At 42.5% G+C, this 18,590-nt stretch overlaps 1 protein-coding gene and 1 long non-coding RNA gene across 8 annotated transcripts in view; one reads left to right on the top strand and one right to left on the bottom strand.

Annotated features, from left to right (window-relative positions):
• Positions 1 to 18,590, top strand: part of znf438 (zinc finger protein 438) — a 36,044-nt gene that overhangs the window by 5,208 nt on the left and 12,246 nt on the right. For 3 of the 7 annotated variants that reach the window (XR_007487439.1, XR_007487440.1, XR_007487441.2), the window contains exon 1: positions 10,009 to 13,080. Coding sequence is in view for 3 of the 7 variants with exons in the window: in XM_049748857.1 (XP_049604814.1) it covers positions 11,186 to 13,080; positions 13,256 to 13,838 (2,478 nt within the window). In the remaining 4 variants the exon portion in view is untranslated. Of the gene's footprint in view, positions 1 to 6,354; positions 6,429 to 10,008; positions 13,081 to 13,255; positions 15,594 to 18,590 lie in introns of those variants that run through there. The other 4 variants (XM_049748858.1, XM_049748857.1, XM_049748856.1 and 1 more) reach the window with 4 other exon arrangements.
• On the bottom strand, positions 42 to 2,007 carry LOC125985771 (uncharacterized). Its single transcript, XR_007487444.1, has 3 exons — positions 1,793 to 2,007; positions 432 to 611; positions 42 to 315 (listed from the first exon to the last, which is right to left on the bottom strand). It is a non-coding gene; the product is annotated as an uncharacterized lncRNA (long non-coding RNA).

Below are 18,590 nucleotides of genomic sequence, written 5' to 3' on the forward strand. Positions count from 1 at the left end.
AGAAGATTTAAAAAATTGACAGATAATTTGAAAGACAGACATTTATTTATATATTATGATCATAAAATGGTCACAAGAGGGCCATACAAGTATCGACTTCTGTCGCGAGTACCGATACTTGGTATTGTTGTTATTCATTGTGTTTACATTTCTTAACTAATTTGCAGATTAATCACCTTCTGAATTTTATTCAAGCAAATATCAGAATTCTTTTTGATCCTGCTGACATTGATTCTGATATGCTAACTGCGGATACAACATTGGTTCGTCTATCGTTTAAGGGCCACGTCACATCAGAAAATCACACCCTTGCACCTGAAAAGATATAAACCGACGAACGCAGCATTAATACTTGAGAGGCTTAGTTCAAAACTGCTGTAATTCATTATTTGGTTGGTTCTGAGCAGAGATAGCAGCGGTTCAGCATGTACCTGTCAGTACTAAATGATTGCTCATTTCCTGCCAGAGGGGGGGGGGGGGGGGAGTTGCGGGGTGAGAGTAATAGCAAGCAGCTGCCTCAGCTGGACCTTGCCTCTCCTCGCTCTTCGCTTGTTCTTCTCAAGCAAGCTTCCGTGCCAAGACGCCTACTTCTTGTTCATGTTGCGCACAACCTGTTTGAATATATCACATGCAAATGAACACCATTGTTGAAGTGGAAATTTGACAAAAAACACCTACGATTGACTATTTGTGTTCTTTTAACAACATCCATTTTTTTTGATTAGCTAAATGTTCAATCCATACATCATAGGCGAAGCACCGGCAATGAAGAGCCATTTCATCGCCTGGCTCTCTGACTTTCATTGGAAAACGATAAACATAAATCTGGACGATGCGTCCGTTTGATTCAAGTCGACTGCGTGGACGTAAGGAGGTAGGGAAACAACGCCAGGTTTTTCCCCGATAGCTGGAGCTCTCTGGTCTTTGCTGACGTTTCAAGCGGGGGGGCAAAAAAATAAAAAAAATCCCACCTTCAGCAAAAGCAGACCTGCAAATCAGAGTCACAAGTGCTTTTAAAAATGGGAAAGAGGATGTGAGAGATTCTTGAGGAGCCCTCTCAGCAATGCAGAGGGATAGACCGGAGGCTCCGCCTGTGAATCGTAGTTAATTAACAAAGTAATTAAGATCAAAATCTCTGCCCATAAATTGTCTATACATTAAAATCGGCCATCAAAAAAGAAATCCTTTCGAAAAGGGGTAAATTAAAGCCATCAGACTTCTTCGTGTCTCACAAGGGACATCTGTTCAGAGAAAGCAAGCCAATATTAAATCGGGTTACAGCCAACATTGCTCCAACAGAAGTTAGCTTCATAATGCATACAACTATACATCTTTTAACTTGTCTTAATAAATAATGTCACTCCAAGGCATAGTTGGGTTTCGTCGGGTTTGTAAGTCACACCAAATGATCGCCTTTCTCTTGGGGCAAATTTCTATGGTTGTGTTTGACCTTCATTATTTTTTTTTCTCAGTAGAATGTAATATTTGTGTCATGTGTTTGTGTGACGTTACACTAAACGGAGCCCATTGTATTTGGAAATGTGCACTCCTGGAACATCAGAGCATAGTCGGAATGTGCTGATCGACAGCGCCAGAGTCTTTTTTTTCCCCAACCAAAGTAATCTCAGAACTACAACTGGATCTGTACCATATTGGAAAACATATAAAATTGTATAATTTTTGCAAACGAGTTGAATTTATTGGTCAAATTCTTAGGGATGATCTTTCGAGAAGTATTTCCAACAAACCCTCACTTTTTCATTAGCGGTAAAACAAAATGGTTTATACGCACCATAAAAGTGAAGAAGTGAACGGTAAAACGAAGCAGCAAGGAGGAACACTGGACGGAAACGAAACTTCCTATCACCTATACACACGCTCAAGTCTTGCCACATAAGCCTGTTTGAGGAAGAGAAGGCTACTTGTCAGCAACAGCCACAGTTTAGGAGAATGAAATTCCTCTATTTGTCTTGTGACTCGGGGAAAGGGCCATCCTGTGTCAGGAAACAAAATTTGATTCAGTCACCATAGCAAACATAAAACATCATCAGGCAACCAAAATGTCATTTAATTATGAAATGTTAGTGCTTCCTAAAAGCTGTGTACCTAATGCAGGCTAACTTGCGAATCGGGGACTTTGACGTCAATTCCGACGACAGTAGAGGGCGCTGTCAAGAGTTATTATAGTGCCAAGCGATGGAATTAAATAAATCCAAACAAGTTGCTCAGAAAGAAACTATCATTAGAAGAACGCTCACTTTTCAGTTTGCAAATTTGTCGTAGCCTAAATGACTTCCTCTGGTCTTTCCTTTCAGGCAGGAAAGGGTTACTCTCCGTATTTCCTGTCCAATTCCCTAAGCAGTAGCTATGTTCTGATTGCTTTCTAGATGTTAAACATTCCCAGGCTCTTATAACCTTTCTTGGTTTGCCTTTGCTGTCCAACAGCTGTCCCAGGTGAGCAAGTGGGCGAACCTCCTGTTTTTAAGGATGAAATCTCCATTTTTTTTCTCACAAGGGGGCAGGAGGTAACAGGACTAAAGGGGGCAGGAAGCTATGAGATGAGAGTGTGGGAAAGTATATCCCAACTTTGGCATTTTGTGACGTCAGCTTCCATTTCAATAAACCTTCTTGACTCATAGTTATAGCGGAAATGTTTCCTTTTAGGGTTCATTCCCACTCCTGGTCTCACGAGACACCGGATCGACAGCTGAGTTATGTTATCTCATCTGAGTCAGCGAAGCCTTCGCATCAGTCATGAAACAATCCAGATTGTGCTAACATATGTGCGGAGAGGCTGCATTGTGGACATGACCCAGGAGCAGAGCTCGGCCACGCTGCTCTATATTTAGCCCAGCGATGCTCGGGCTAATTGCCCTCCCAGGCCTAATCATTTCCAGGCTCTGCAGCTCACGAGCGACTGAAGGGGGAGACCAAACACCCTCAAAACTCATGTTAAAGAGACGTCGCTATCAATACACCCATCAATGGACTTTGCAGAAAAGACAAATGATCTAACTATGAGTTTTTACTTTGAACCTCAAATAAGTTAGTCATCAAGATTGACTTTCCGTTTAGCATTCTTATGTATTGTTGGCTGATAGTCAGGAATAAGCTTCTGAGAAAAGAGCAAATTAGGGTGGCGGTTAAGAATAAGTGAAGTGTATCTGGCAGCCTTTTAAGACTTGAAATTGATTGTTCGTCTTCATTCTAATGATAAGCTAATCCCCCCCCCTCTCCTGTTACCCCTCATTATAAATAGAACCTCTTATTTTGTGTACGCTGGAGAAAATTAGCACTCATGATGAGCTTGCTCTCTCAGCAAGGAAGATTATTGGTGCCAACTCAGTCCTGGTCATGTAACCTTGAATTTGTGTATGTTACCAACCCCCCCACATCCTAGTTAATTAAATAAATGGCTTCATCAGGACAGTCAGCTGAATGAAATGTCACATTATTGATGCTGATGAGTCTGTCAGGGATAAAGGGGCGTGGTTACCCTAAGAGCACTTTAATGGTATTAGTAGAGATCTGCTTATTTATTAGACTGTGAGTTATTTATGCCGAGCAGTGGTTTTTCCATCGCGACCACGTTGGTTTATTGTAAGCCGTAAATGTCGCAGATGTGCTCCAAGAATATTTGATCAAAATAAAATGCTGTCAATTTAATTGTTTATCTAAATGGGAAATGTTTTTTCAAGATGGCCACCGGTAGAATTATTTTCAATTAAGCTTCAAGCAATTACACCGACTGATTTCTCATTTGTAATTTAGATGTTCCTTTTTTGATAATTGCTGGTGGCCATAAATAAGGCGACAAGGAAATATACACCGTCACCGCGTGTAATTTCATGCACACGTTGGCAAACGCTTAGTCGGCCGTGAGTCTGGCAGGCTCCCGAGTCTCTGGGTTGCTCTGATAGCGCTTGTTCCTTTGAGAGCCGAGCACGTCTATCGACACCGTCTTGGTCCAGGGTCTGATCTGAGGCCAGCTCCAAATGATCCAACGTCTCCGCTGCCAAGACCTGGGCAGATACACTTGAGCGCATCATCATCATTTGGGTACCAGTGCTTTGATACCACCCACACTGACTCTTTGCTGGATGCATAGATGCCCCCTTGGCAAATGAGCCCACCTCCTTGTCTGCCTTGCCTCTCTTGATCTGCCACAACTGGCGTGTCTCCCTCACACTTCTCTGTTCTGTGTCCCCCCACTCCCCTCCATTACCCAAAACAGTCTTTCTTCTCCCACCCTCTCCTCCCAGTTCCTCATCAGATCCTCAGGACCATTTTTTTTTTTTTTTTTTTTGCGCTTTGCTGCGAGTCCTGCGAGGGGAACCTTGAGGGTCTCAGTGGGATCAATTTAAAAGGGAAGCACTTGTCTCTCCTCCTCTCCTTGGCCCTCTCGGCTGATTGGATCCGCTCACCAGAAACTTGCAGGCTTTTGATCTCACGCTCTCCAAACCCACCCCTTGGAAAAAAGTTTTTGCCCGAGTTTGGCGTGGAAAAAAAGGCTGTTCCACTTTCTGAGAAAGTCCCCCCCCTCCCTCCCATCCCCGACTCTTTTCACCTGTGCATGATAGAGAGATTTTATAAAGAATCTGGGTGATTAAAAAAAAAAGTACACAAACTTAGCCATAACTGATTTCTCTTTGAAGATGTGAGAGTGATTCCTCTCTTCTACACCTCGTGGTCTTAAAGTGAGAAGTTGCTGCGAGCTGGAATAAATAATTTATTGCGTTCATGTCACTTTGTTGGCCATAAAGTTTCAGTCTATCTTTATAATCGACCCTAGTTTTCCACAATAGCTCTTGAACTCGGAGTGGCATTATTTAAATTTACATCCAAAGAGAATTTCTTCTATTTAATTATCCTTAATGCAACTTTTAAAGAGTGTTAAGGGAGTTCATTTTTTTGCATCATTGATTTTTGAATAAGCTCAAGCTCAAGTTTCCCTTTAGGTGTACCTTACCATTGCAGTTGGTATCCGACTGGGCGTTCTTCTGTCAGGTTACTGGAGGTCAAACGGTTTGTGTTTATTGAATGTCTGTCGTAAGTGACCTTTCTTCTCCTTGGAAAAGCCCCGTCATGATCGTATTACCAGTCTTGGTAAATTTAGCCAAACTAAGACCACAATATTTTTTTTATTTTTGAAGACACCTTTTTTCCCGGAAAGAACGTTGCTTTCCTGTAGAACCACACTTGAAAGTTTGAACTGGCTCCGATACAAGCATTTGTCTTTTTGAAGAAAAGTAACCCTGCGTAATGACATCATTGGCAAAGCTGTACGCTAATTGAGGTTTAATGCTAGAGTAGAACGAGCAGGGCTGTAATTTTGCCGCCCTGGCTTGGAATAGACGATGTTTTCATGTGGTCTTAGCAAATTTAGAGTACAGCCCTGCCACTAAGGGACACCTGTTTTATTTTTCGTATTTTTATGTATGAAAAAAAAATGGAAGAGTATTTTTTTGGAATTTTCCATTCGAAACAATTAAGTCTCAAAATCCTGCTTTAATGAATTTATTTCACGTCAACAAACCCCTGCGTCACCTTTGCGGCTTGTTAGCATCATTTCGGGAAGCGTTGATGACTTCCCGTGCTTTCTGATTTTAGTTCAGGCGGCACAGGAAAGCATCCACTGCATTATTCCGTTGCGTGTGCCGCTCTCCCGTTCCTCAATAATTCATCCAGACAAGTAGAATGATTATTCTATGAATATGCACTAAAAATTCATTTCTTGTGCTCTTTCTGTTCAACTTTGTGCATGGCGATGTGGAGTTGGATTGTGTGGCCTTGCGTATGTGCGTTGCTGTGTACGCAGCTCTTTTCTGCTTGAAACAAAGGAGGTGTCAGGCCGAATTAGCCCCCTTATGACTGAACGCCCGGAGAGCTTAGAGATGCACCACAGGTTCTGCTGAGTCGCTCATGAGCCACAGTGTCTGCCTCGCCGTCGCTTTGTGCCCGCCCCCACCCGCACGCACGCACACCCCCCTTTTCCACTCCCGAGTTGCTCTAACAAGGTTGTTGGAAGAGGATAAGGCGTGTTAAATGAATAATTTACACACACAAGAGCGCTCCTTATTTATTTAATATGGATGGATCTGACTGAGTGGGCAGCCTTGTGTCCCCCGCCTGCCGAGACACTGTTGGCTAAACGAGCGCTCGTTCCGTTAAATGGAGTGTGTCCGCCGGGCGTGTATGCGCAAAGCCACGTGCGAATCATGTCGTCGTCGCCACGCCGTGTTACTTTTTACACGTTGTCGCAAATAGATCGCTTGAGAGAACTTTGTCGTGGTCGCTTTCATGAGTTTCAGACACTTTTGTTCTTTTAAAATTAAATAATTGATGTCTTTACAGGGGGGAGTGCCGATAGGTGACGGGTAGGACCACGACCTCGGCTCCACGTAATGACGAAGGAGATCATCGAATAGGTAATTTGAGTTTAAGATGATCTTCAATCATGGGGAGAACTTCTGCTTTGATACGACTTGGCCTTACATTGTTAAAAAATGTATCGCGCAGTTGAATCATGTACCTTTTTGTTCTGTTGATGGAGGTAGCCGTGCACAGCAAGATACATCACTACAGCTTGTGTATATGTACGTGCGTGTGTGTAATTCCCAAGAGAAAAAAATCCCATAGCTCACACTGACCTCATTATAAAAATAGCTCATCTATCCACCCATCACATTTTTTTTTTTCAATTTTTCCTCTCCCCCCTGCAATCCCTTATACATTGTGATCCTTTCTACCTTTCCACTTTGTCTCTCTGTCGGTGTTTGCGGTGGATTTAACACAAGATTAAAAGCTTACGCAAGTCTTTGTAACATTAAGGTTTCTCCTGCACCTGTCATTACCAATCTAGTCCTAATCTGGGATCATAAGATTTCTTTTAATCAAGAAACCTCTCAGGATGGCATTTATATAAAAAAATAAAACATCGCTTCCGTGATGTTCCGACCGTGTCCTCTAACTACAAATCAATCTGCCGTGTTTTCCTTTCACCGTCTCTTCGACGTGGTGTCTTGCATGGTTTCACCTTCTTTCCCGTCATTGGAAAACATCCTTTTAAATTACGCGTCGGAACTGAGTCCTTCTTGTGATGTCAACCACAATGATGCTAAAGAGCTCCAGTCTCACCTCAACAGGAGAACTGCGAAGATCATCTGCCGATTCTTTTGATCTGTTCGAAGGAGTAGATGTCATTAAGGACGTTTTACAACCTTTCCATTTGTCTCTCAATCGGACCCACAAACATCTGGAGGGCCTTCTCTGGTTGGTACTTGGCGTCTGTGTTGGGTTGCCCTTCCCAACCTCTGCTTCTCCTTCTTCTGGGCCAATCACGTCCCTCCCTGAGCCCGCTGTAATTAGCATCCACACAACACTGGTTATTTACTCAGGTTGTGAGAAAAGGGGAGGGAGGTTAAAATGAAAGAGATGGTTGCAAGCTGGAGAGAAGAAGAGAGACTCTCTTTCATGATGCATGATACGAAGAAGGACGTGATGCAAAAAAAAAAAAGGCCAAAATTAGATGCGCAAAACTTTTCCGCATCTCTATGCCTCGCTGCCTTTTCCAGTGTTTCATCTGAGATGCAGAGGGAGTAAAATTAGCACGATGGCATCTTCGTTCCTTTCAGATTCCCCGTTGAATTGGTCCCATTGAGTCAGTGGAGTGATCATTAAGGTGTTTGTGTGCCAGTAGAGGTTGCAATGAGGCTTCTTTTCACCCGGCAGTGAACAAAACTCTCTCAGGATGCTGTGTTGAAGTCTTGAAAGTTCTTTTCTTTTCTTGGAGAGTCCACTCTCGTTGCTGCCGACAGCTCTCACTCAACTTGTTTTCTCTTTTTTTTTTCTCCCACTTCCATTTTTCTTCCACACTCTTTAGTGCTGTTTGACCTATTCCAATAGGTCCAAATGTCACCGCGTAAGGAAAGGTCAGGTAAAGGTTTAGCGTTGCAAAGTCTGGATGACTAAGACAGTCTGGCTGCCTGGGGAGGGATAGGGTGTTAACACTTGAGACCACAAACTCACATTTCTAGACATGCTCTTGGACACACTCCTGTCACCTTCACTCCACATCGACGCCATTAACCTCCTACATCCTTTTGCTGTATTAATTGTAAATATTCTTATTTGCAATTGTGTTTAGGTCAGATTTGCTTATGTTTTTGTGTACTCGCGCGAAAGCCTCAGTTAAGGCGGTTTAAAGGGATGCCATACGAGGAATAACAGTGGGGGCTCACTTATCGATTCATTTTCATCCACGTGCTGGCAAAATCGGCATGGTCCTAATTGGAATGGATTTTCTCCAGTGCATTGATTTGCTCAGGTGACAATGGATGACATATGGTTGTGTGTTTGTTTGTACATGCCACGCATACCATATGGCGCTGTGATCGAGCAAAGAGAGAGAGCAACACCTTTCAATGTTACCCAAAGACAAAAGTAGCAGCTGGATGCTAGCAAAGGTGCAATATGTGTGTTTTAGTACCTGTTTCATCCAGCCTCTGCAAACACCGATTTCATTTTCTCCATGACTGCGCTTTGCCGCGGACACAAAAGAGCTTTCTCCTACACACGCTCGCGGTTTTACACTTGGCTTAAGTTGAAGACTGTTTTCAGCATACATAGAAGAAAAAAAAAACAATACAACACACAAGCTTGCTCAGGTGGAAAAATAATTCCACCTAAAAAGACAACTTATTCACATGAATATGTTTGCATGGAGAAGAAGCGGCTTGTTAAAGATGACTGCTAGACATGGCTTTCCACAGCCGGCCGGCCGGCCCCGACCCCCCATGATCTGCCCTCTTATCTAGCCTAGATCCTGGCCTTTCATCTGCGCCAAAACCTGGGGGAGTTTGGCCTCTGCTGTGTTTTTTACCCCTCCCACTCACAAACATGGACACATAGTTCATTCCAGACCAGCTCCATCTCCAGGCCCTATCTTGGAGTCCCAGATGAGCATTGCTTCCCCCTACCAGGGGAGATAACAAACCTCACGAGTATGCTCTCTGCTGTCCTTCCCTCAGAATACAACTTTGTTAAAAAAAATGGGTAGAGAGACGACAGAATGGTGTGTTTTAGTTCCTGCTGTCAAATCTGTCAAAAAAAAAAGATAACTCAACTCGAGACTTTTTCTCATCTGTTTGACTTCTTTAAAAAAATGTGGAACTAATAGCAGTGCAATTCAAGTTGAAAATAAAGGGACTAAAATGTGGTTGCATTTTTGTGGGAGCATTTTTCAGACAATTACACAATCATGTAAAAACTTGTGCTTAAGAGTACACAGCAACAATTCAAGCAACTCTAAACTGCATGACAACAATTTTGGAAGCTAATTATCTCTTAAAAAATAATGCTTTTAAAAAAATTTTAGACATTAAAGTGCTTTGACCTTGCATATCTCCTGTAAAAAAAAAAAAAAACCTGCACTCTGGCACACACAGCACTTTCCACATCACTTCAGGACAACTTCAACTTTGAGCCAGTTTTGTCTGGCATCTTATTTTTCTTGCAGGGGCCACATTTTTGCACACGTCCCAGCTCGGTTTGCGCTTGTAAACCAGAATCTATTTTTTTTAATACTCACTTCATGCTCGGCCTGCTCACACACTGCCCTCTTATTCAACCCTGACCTCTTCCATGCATAAACATATGTCCCTCACCTCTCACCCTCTGGCTTTACCTGTTAATCTGTCTCCCCTTTCCCTGTGTCCCTTAGACTTAGACTTAGACTTAGACTCAACTTTATTAATCCCTTGGGATTACTCCTTCAGGGAAATTCTGTGTCCAGTAGCAGTAAAATACAAGATACACAAGAAAAACACAAGAGATCAAGATATACAGAAGATGCCGAAATACACACAGTGCAAGAGATAGCAATGAAATGTGAAAGAGGCCAAAAGATAAACTAGGCAAGAAAATCGAGGGAGGTAAAAACACTACACAGTAGTTGCCATAATATTGCGCATTGTATATTGACGTGAAGAATGTGTACAGTTATGCATTCTCTTACAAAAAACACATCTGCATCATCCTAGCCCTGACCTTTGACCCAAGTTAGATTAAACCTAATGGCGTTTAAAATCCAATGGCAGATTGAGTGAAATCTATGACCTCCACATGTATTTGTCTTTTAACTCTTATATATGATTCCCCTCATGATCATCTATTTAGAGCCCAGTAACAATGTATGGTGGTTCTTTTTACAAATTGACGCCACACCGGTTCTGCTCTGTGTTTACTCTGTCAAAGGCCGACCCTTTCTTTGTCCACATCGTTTTTTTTTTTTTGGTTTAGGTTTGAAACCTCATATTTACACAAGTATTCCGATGCTTTGCTTTGTTATTCCACAGCGGACGCCTCATAAAGCCCTTGCTATAAAATTTAGAGGTGGGTAAGGGAAGACTGCTTTAGACTTGAGGAAAATGAAAAAAAGTTAGGAAAACTTAGATTTGACCAAAGAGGAAGGCTGAAATTATTGGACAACTATATTGCAATTATATAACCTATTTTGAATTTGTCAAATATTTTTTATCACCCCCTCCTAATCTCATTCAACTGTCAAAAGAGACAGATTTATTTGTCAAATGGAAAAGAATAAATTGCGTTAAAGACCAAGGATCCCTTGGTTTTATTCCACTGAGTGTTCAGCCACGGTAACAATCAAAATACGATCAGTTGTCTGCTATGTAGGGAAGGAATACCTCCAGTTTTATGGAGCTGTCATGTGGTCAGGTACTGTGTAAATATTCTTTGTACAAAAACAATTCCAGCTGTTTAACAGTAGGCCTTTTGCTGTTTCTCATTACTGCCTCTTGAAGACGATGTTATCTCTCCTTTTTCTTCTTGGAATGTTTTTTGTGACGCCTCCAAAATGCTTTCTGTACCAAATCGTATTAGCGTGTTGTGGATATACAATGTTGAGAGTCATCAAGCGACAGGGGAAGGAACCCTTTTTCGAGTCATCAGATGTACTAGCTGTACTTTCCAGGAAGTGAGTTGGGGGATGACGCAAGGAATTCACTGCAATGGCCCAGCAGGAACTATGACTCCACGCTGAGTTCAAATCAAAGAGGGCATTCTGTCCTTAGCCTCAGGGAACAAGATAACTACTATGTGTGACCAAAGAGATATGGTTTAACGGACAGCTTGTCACACTTGGGCAGATAGAACATGTCGAAAAATGATCCCCAAAAAAGATGGTAGTTGTAGAATGAAGGTGTATTGCTGCAAGATTGCGTCCTGCCTCCTTTCATCATATGCTACCCAATCATATCTAATACGACTAATTTGTCTGTCTCGCAGCTGGTTTCCACTGAATCCAGCCATTCAAATGAAGAGCCTTCAGTTCCGCAACATCGCCCCCAAGGCCCCAGTTATTGTGCCTTCCCCGTCCCCTACAGTCCTAGCCTGTCAACCTCCCCCTGCCCTCCCTGAAGCTAATAGTGGCTCCACCTCTAAATCCATCGTTGTGCCTACTCAAAACTATGCCCTGATGCAAATAGCTGGTCAGGATGGCACATTCTCTCTGGTGGCACTGCCCCCTCCTGTCTCTCCCCAGACAACGCACCAACAACAACCTCAACAAACCCAGTCCATCCAAAAGAATCTCAAGCTGCCCATACCCAGGTACAAACCTGTGAGGAGAGCAGGAACCACAGATAAGGTTAGATCAACACCTCTAAGGGGGAAAGCTACCTCCGGGGTTGCAGCGCCAAAAAAACTAGTGAGCAACACGTCTTTGTTGATTAAGGAGAAAAAAGAGGAGAGTATGGTCACTCAAACTCAAAACCCAAAGGTGGAACCGTCCGAGCAGGTCATTTTTATTGACCCGGCCTGTTCTGATATCTCTGTCCCTGCCCTTTTACCAGATAATGCTGTCCTGTACCCGGGGTCCCAATTAGAACAAACCCCAGACAAAGCTGAGCAATCTGGGATTGCAGGCCTTGTTCAAAATCCATGCCAATCTTCTACTCTCCCGACTGCTCTCAAATCATCGCAGGGCAATTCCCTGGAGCAAAGCGGTCCAGTGAGGATGTGCCAATCAAAGCCTGCGTCAGCGCCGTGTCCAAACAGCATCGCTGTTATCTCTCCGGCCATCTTCAGTAAAACAGTGCAGATTATCCCTTCCCCTCCTAAGGGTAAACTGTCCATCCCTCCCTACTCTAAAATGAAGACCACACTCATTCCACCTGCTAAGATCAACTTGTCCCCTGAGAAGGATTGCTTAAACCAATCGGGTCCCATGAGCCCCAAAGATCCTTCAATCCACGAAATAGTTCAAGCTTGGGGTAGCAGCCAATTGCCAAACTCATCTGATCAGCCTCAGAATAAGAACCCACTCAACCCGGTCGTGGGTAACCTTCAGAAACTACCGGGAAAGAAAAGAGGACGTAAGAGAAAGACAATGGAAGACATCTTAGCATATGAAGCCCGAAAGAAGAGGTCATTGTCCTTCTTTCGTAGAAAGTCCCCTGAAAAACCCTCAATAGTCGTGTCAAATTCCAAGCAAAAAGAAGTTGATATTTCCAAGAAGTACCGTAGCATTCAGCCAAAGCCAATGTTGGTGATGGAGGCCCTCCCCCAGCTACTTAGCTTGCCTCCCAGTACTTCAGATGGTCAAGAACCGGTGTTTGTACCAAGTCACCAGCTCCCCACACCAACCACAACAAAGGATCCAGATTGTCCTCCCCAACACCCCCCGGTTGCTCTCCATCTGAGCGGTTCGTCCCATTCCAGAATTCTGGTCGCCAGCCGCTCCTTCCACCGTTGCCCCATCTGCAGTCGCTGCTTCCAGTTTAAGCATCACCTCCAGAGCCACATGAACAGTCACACCAACAGTCGACCGTATGTCTGCCCGGTGTGCCGTAAAGCCTACGCGCATTCGGGCAGCCTGAGCACCCATATGAAGCTTCACCATTCTGAGGCTCGATCTCGTCAATCTCTGAGCTGCGAGTTCTGCAAAAAGGCTTTTGGATATGTGGGCGTGTACTTCAGTCATCTACGAGAGGTTCACAAGGTCTTGCTTACGGTGGAGCCGTCCATTAAACGTAACGAGGAGGACGTAGCTGTTGAGAGGTAAGAATTTGTGTCAGTCTTGAACTTGTCTCATATTTATCTTTTGATCTGAAGTGTCTGCAGTATACAACAAGAACAAAGATCGTTCCAATACTTTTGGAGGGCACTGTGTCTATTTGGTTTGTCTATATGTGTGCCAATATTGATGGGATATTTACAAATTTCATCCCTGCAGGGACAATTCAGAACCCTCAGTTGATCAGGGCCGTGAAGAATCTGTGGAGCTGCAGATTAAATGCGGCCGCTGCCATGTAGTCACTCCCAGTTTTGCCGACATGAAGATGCATCTTATATATGTTCATGAGGAGGAGGTCCTGATTCAGCTACAGGGTGGCCAGCCTCTGTCAGGTGGTCTTAACCCTGAAGAACAACTGATTAAACGCGCCGCACACTACTGGCGGCAGCTCAATAAGAAACGCAACCTTGTCAAGTGCGGGAACTGCGATGAGGAATTCTTCTCTTTTGCTAAACTCAAGAGGCACATTAGGTTCCACCACTGTAGAAGTGAACGGGAGGACAAGAGTGTCCGGACGTCAGCTCCCGGCGGATGCCTTGGGGTACTTGCAACAGGTTCCGCCTTCAACTGCGTACTTTGCAGCAAGGTGTTGGATACTAAAGAAGGAGTTCTGGAACACTGGCGGGGTCACCACCACTGTGAGCAACCCAGCTTACTGTGGGCTGCCTTGAGCTCCTACTCAGGCTTGGAAGACAAAGAGGCCGATAGAGGTCTGGACACTCCGGTTCCAAGTCCGCATTAACCTGCCCAACATGGAGCTTCACTCAGTTGTAACGTTCAACAAGGCAGGGATTTAATGTTTCATCTTTCACAACTCTCATTCTTCAAGATTCAGCTGTCAGTTTATGTTGCACTGTTTTTTTTCTTATTTAATTTTTATTTAAATACAGAGAAACTGTTAAAACCATCACATGCAAATATCGATAGAATTGTAGTGGGAGCCATGAGTGTAGTTTTGGTTTGACTTGTCTGGGATGCATCCAAATACTTTGGTGCGTTCACACTCATAAAAATAGTTGTATTTCTCGCAACAGCACCTTGTTACGCAATGGGTTGCAGGTTATTCGGTGAGTTTATTCAACTTTTCATTTCTGTGCAAAAGCCAACCCAAATTTCTTTGCATGGTGTTACACCCTCAATGGGAAGTGTTCATTTTTATTTTTGTCGTCTTCTGTATCAACTGAGGTGTGTAAGTAGTTTAGGTTAGAGACTATGTACACTGGACGATTATTTAACACGTCGGCCCAAAATTGTAAAGCGCTTTTCTAACTTTGGTACTTAAGACCGCTTCAAAAACCACATGGGAATCTTTATAGTTACTGTAGAGAAGAAACTGGCAGCCTTTTGGGTCCTATGTAGGAGTATTTGGCCAACACTGAATTAAGTTGGAATTTGAAAGAGTCAAAATTGCCGCACTGCATCCGATTAGTTCTGATTTTTATCAGGAACTAACATTTCTGCAATCACATTAAACTGATGACCGTGTCATTGTGCCAGAACTTTCTTTTTTTCGAGGGAGCTTAAATGTATTTATTTTTTGTGGCGTAATTCTCTCAATTTTAGATTTATTTTTCAAATTCCAACTGCAGTATTTCCATTGTTTTTTTTAATTTGTGTCGTTCTCATACTCCTTTATAAGGATCCGCTGCCGACTTGAATCCAACGACACACTTGACCGGCACTCATGTGACTGCCTTGTGGCCTTTAAAAGAAGAAATAAAAGTACTCCATATTGTCATGTGGCTTCAATTTGACGGCCAAGACTTGTTGATTTGTGTACTCTGTGATATGCCAAGGTTCTCTTCACATAAGTGATTGTACATCTGTGTTGAAGCTTTTGACCACTGACGTAATACTGTTTTAGCTCGTTGTTGACGTATGCACCCGAGAAAATCAATTGACTCTCGTCTCGGTAGAGTTTTTGTACTGTTGTCCAGAAACATATGCTATTTTATACTAGATTAATACAGAGTATGCTTGTGTTAAATGAAGTGTCACTGAGATGTTTGTATGATATAATTGAGTTGAGATATTCTATATTTAATCTGTTTTCATATGAAATAAAAAATGACAGGGTCAAATGAATGTACCTAGATGTTTTAAAAAAAAAAAAAAAAAAATCCTAGTCACAGTACCAATATATTGGCTGCATAGATATATATGTATAGATATGATATATAGATGTAATCTATAGATACAATAGCTATATTGTGAAAATTATAAATACAGTATATTTACAAATATATTTAGATGATCTGTTTGGTCACAATAAAACACAAAGTTGGAAGTGGCTAAGCTGCAGTGCACTAGCGTTTATTATGCGTATGTCTTTTTAATCCTCAAGCCTCAATACCAGTAAGGAAGCAAGCGGTAAAATTCGTGGTTACAAATTCGGAGCGGGCGTTATGCCTCGGAAAAAAATAGCATGTGTTTGTGTTGGTTTGTGTACCTTGAGACCCGGTTGTTTATGAAAATAAAAATATGCTTTGCTGAGAAACTTTTTGTATAACTCATTTAATCACGCATGGTTTTGAATTTGTCGATGGACATTTGTAGATTGATTTTACTGCTCAAATGTTGCGCAATATCTGTTGGTGATGAAGTGCTGCTTCTATAAGTGAAATTGACATCAATGCTTTATGATCTCTGTGTACCGGATTGAGTGGGATTTGCAGTTTTGGCACTTTTTTTTTTTTAAACCAGCACTTAACAAATGCGGTGGAGGAGAGACTTTCAGAGAAATGTGAGGTTATCAAGTTCTGAGCGTTTGAACAATAGCAGTATTCCTTTTGATTGCTTCATATTTAATAGATGAGGACGATGCCTGCTTGTCTTCTCCTTCTCAAGCGACATGAAACTCCACTCCTTTTCAAGTCCCACAAGACAACAGAGAGGGAAAAATAAGTCAAAGTGATGCACGCTCGAGCTTTACCACGATGTAATTATTTTAAAAGCACATGATTTTGTGTCACGGGTCAAAGGGCAACTCCGGTAGTGTTCCTGCAGCTCGTCAGACAAAATCTCCTCAAACGTGCTCTTATTCTCTTTTATTTTCCTCTCACAAGCTTTTAAATGAGCAACTTCAGGTGGTGCGAAAGGTGCGACATCAGTTACACATGGCAGGCGCAGATGAAAAGAAGTACGCTATACATTGATGCATATTTCCCTTTAATCAGAGTCAACGCGCAGCAAAGCCGTCACACAAGCGCTCTCACCTCCGCTTGGCTCTCAGGGGGGACCTGTCTGATCAAAGTCCCCCCCCCCCCCTCCCCTCCTTTTCTCCCCACCTCTACTTCTTGATCAGTGAGATTTAAGAACCGAAGCTTTCTTTTTCTTTCTTTAGGTCTGATTCTTTGTGTACTTTTTGGAACCTTGCTAGTCATTGTTCCAGATCAGGTCAACGGTACTCCATCACTTTCCGGAAGTATCTTGACGGCCTTTTATTTCCAAACTCTTCTCGTTTCCATCTGGAAGGAAAAACAATGCACCAAAAGGAAAGGTGGCATCAACGGAGAGATTTACAGCCTCATAAAAATGTGATCCACTGACCAGTGAGCACATCTTAAGTGGCGGTGTAATACGAGTGCAACATGGAGTGTTTTGTTGAACATGAGCTCCACACGCCCCACCGGTGCTTGCCAGTCTGTCTTGATACACTAACACGTGTGACGACTCCGTCGGCACACGCGGCGTGTCGATGATATGTGTGCACATTCATCAAAGTGATTCTATGGTTACATCAAAGATTTATAAAGCATGTCAGGACCGAAATGTAGAAAACAATAAGCCCACGTTTAGGAGCCCCCCCCTGTTGTGTCTCTTTTTCAATATGGACACGAGAGCTGCTCATCCTGCCTCTGCGCTGGTCTCGGGTTTCAAAGTGTCCCGTCTCTCTTGGCCCTCAGAGATTAGTCATCTAATGAGCAGCAGGGCTGATCAGGTGAATAATTGATGACGGGCGGCTGGAGAAAGTCATCGATCCGCTTGAGCTCCAAATGGAGAAGAGAAGGCAGACACCTCAGGAGGACAAGCTGGGTACTTTTAGTTGAAGCTACCACTTTACTCCAGATCATCCAAACTGGTCCAAATGTTTTCATGCAATGTAATATATTCGGGCAGATTCTTTCACAGGCCGTCCCTACACTTGTGCGCTTTCCAATTCGTATAAACGCTTGCATCCATGCTTTTTATGCCAAGATGAATAAAAGTGAAGCTAATAAATATATGTGCCAAATAACATTATTCTCACTTTAAAACAGCATGCAAACAAACAAGCTCCTAAATTCCCCAAACAAGGGAATTTGTCAGTAATGTTTCTCATAAACTGTAAAGTATGAGCAACACAGCAGCTGAAGTTTGTTTATGGCTGAATTGATACAAATGACTGCAAACTACATTTTTAATTAAGAAAAAAACAATGTGCACAGGCTTAAAAAAAAAAAATCACAACGAGCCAGGCAGAAAACGGAAGCTCCCCTTTCTTTTCTTCCTCATGTTTTCCATGTTTATATATTCATAGACGCCTCATGTACAAGTTCCCTGATAGGAAGATAAGACAAACAAACTCTCTGGTTCAAATCATCTACCTTAACTAAACATACCATCACCCCCCACCGCCCCCCCCCCATTCCACTTCCAGTCTGGTTCCATTTAGCGCTTCCTGAAGAGCATGAGAGATGACTGCACACTTCCCAAAGCCAAAACCAGAAATATGCTTTTGATTTGTATTTCTGCCTAGCTTGGCTCCACACATTCCAGCAAGTGCTTACACTACATGAGGTGATGGACAGCTTACAGAATATTACTGAGATTTCCTTCCATTTTTTTGCCAACAGCTGAGATTCAAGAAATGCTCAGCACGTGTGCTTGCATGATACGTCGGGTTTAACTCTTTGAATGGAGATATGGTTGCGATTTAATTTTCATCTGTAAGCCAGCATGAGATTGCCAACTCGACCTTTTAGTGGGTGTATGACACCGATCAAAAATAGTTGGGCACCACCCACTTCAGTAGGCTACAAAGCAGGAAAGATTTTTGTAATCTAAATATCACATAGGCAACAAGAATTATTAGTGCTTGAGTATTTATTTTACAAACCCAACATTCTTTAGATAACTGAAAAATGTTTTTCACAAAAACTCTACAGTGTGTGTGTGTTTCCAAATGATTAAAAAGAAAAAAATCCGAACTTTAAATATCCAGGAGTCAACCGTAGTTCTAAGTTGTAATATCACTAACCACCGCTAGACGGCTTACCTGTCTTAGTTGCATTTATGGGTTTTCAAACTGACTTCAACTATACTAAAAGTTGTCCTAAATTTTGTGATGGATTTGGAATGGTATGTAGGACAAAAATAATACCTTAACAATGTGAACATTTTTGTTTGTGTTAATTTTGTGAAACGAATTTTACAAAATGAGTTGTTGCTCTTAATGTTGTATTCTTGTTCAGCAGTGTTGTGCCCTTTTTGAATGGAAAAAAAAATATTTGTT

Source organism: Syngnathus scovelli, chromosome 18, assembly GCF_024217435.2.
Source record: "Syngnathus scovelli strain Florida chromosome 18, RoL_Ssco_1.2, whole genome shotgun sequence".
Classification (NCBI taxonomy): Eukaryota; Metazoa; Chordata; class Actinopteri; order Syngnathiformes; family Syngnathidae; genus Syngnathus; species Syngnathus scovelli.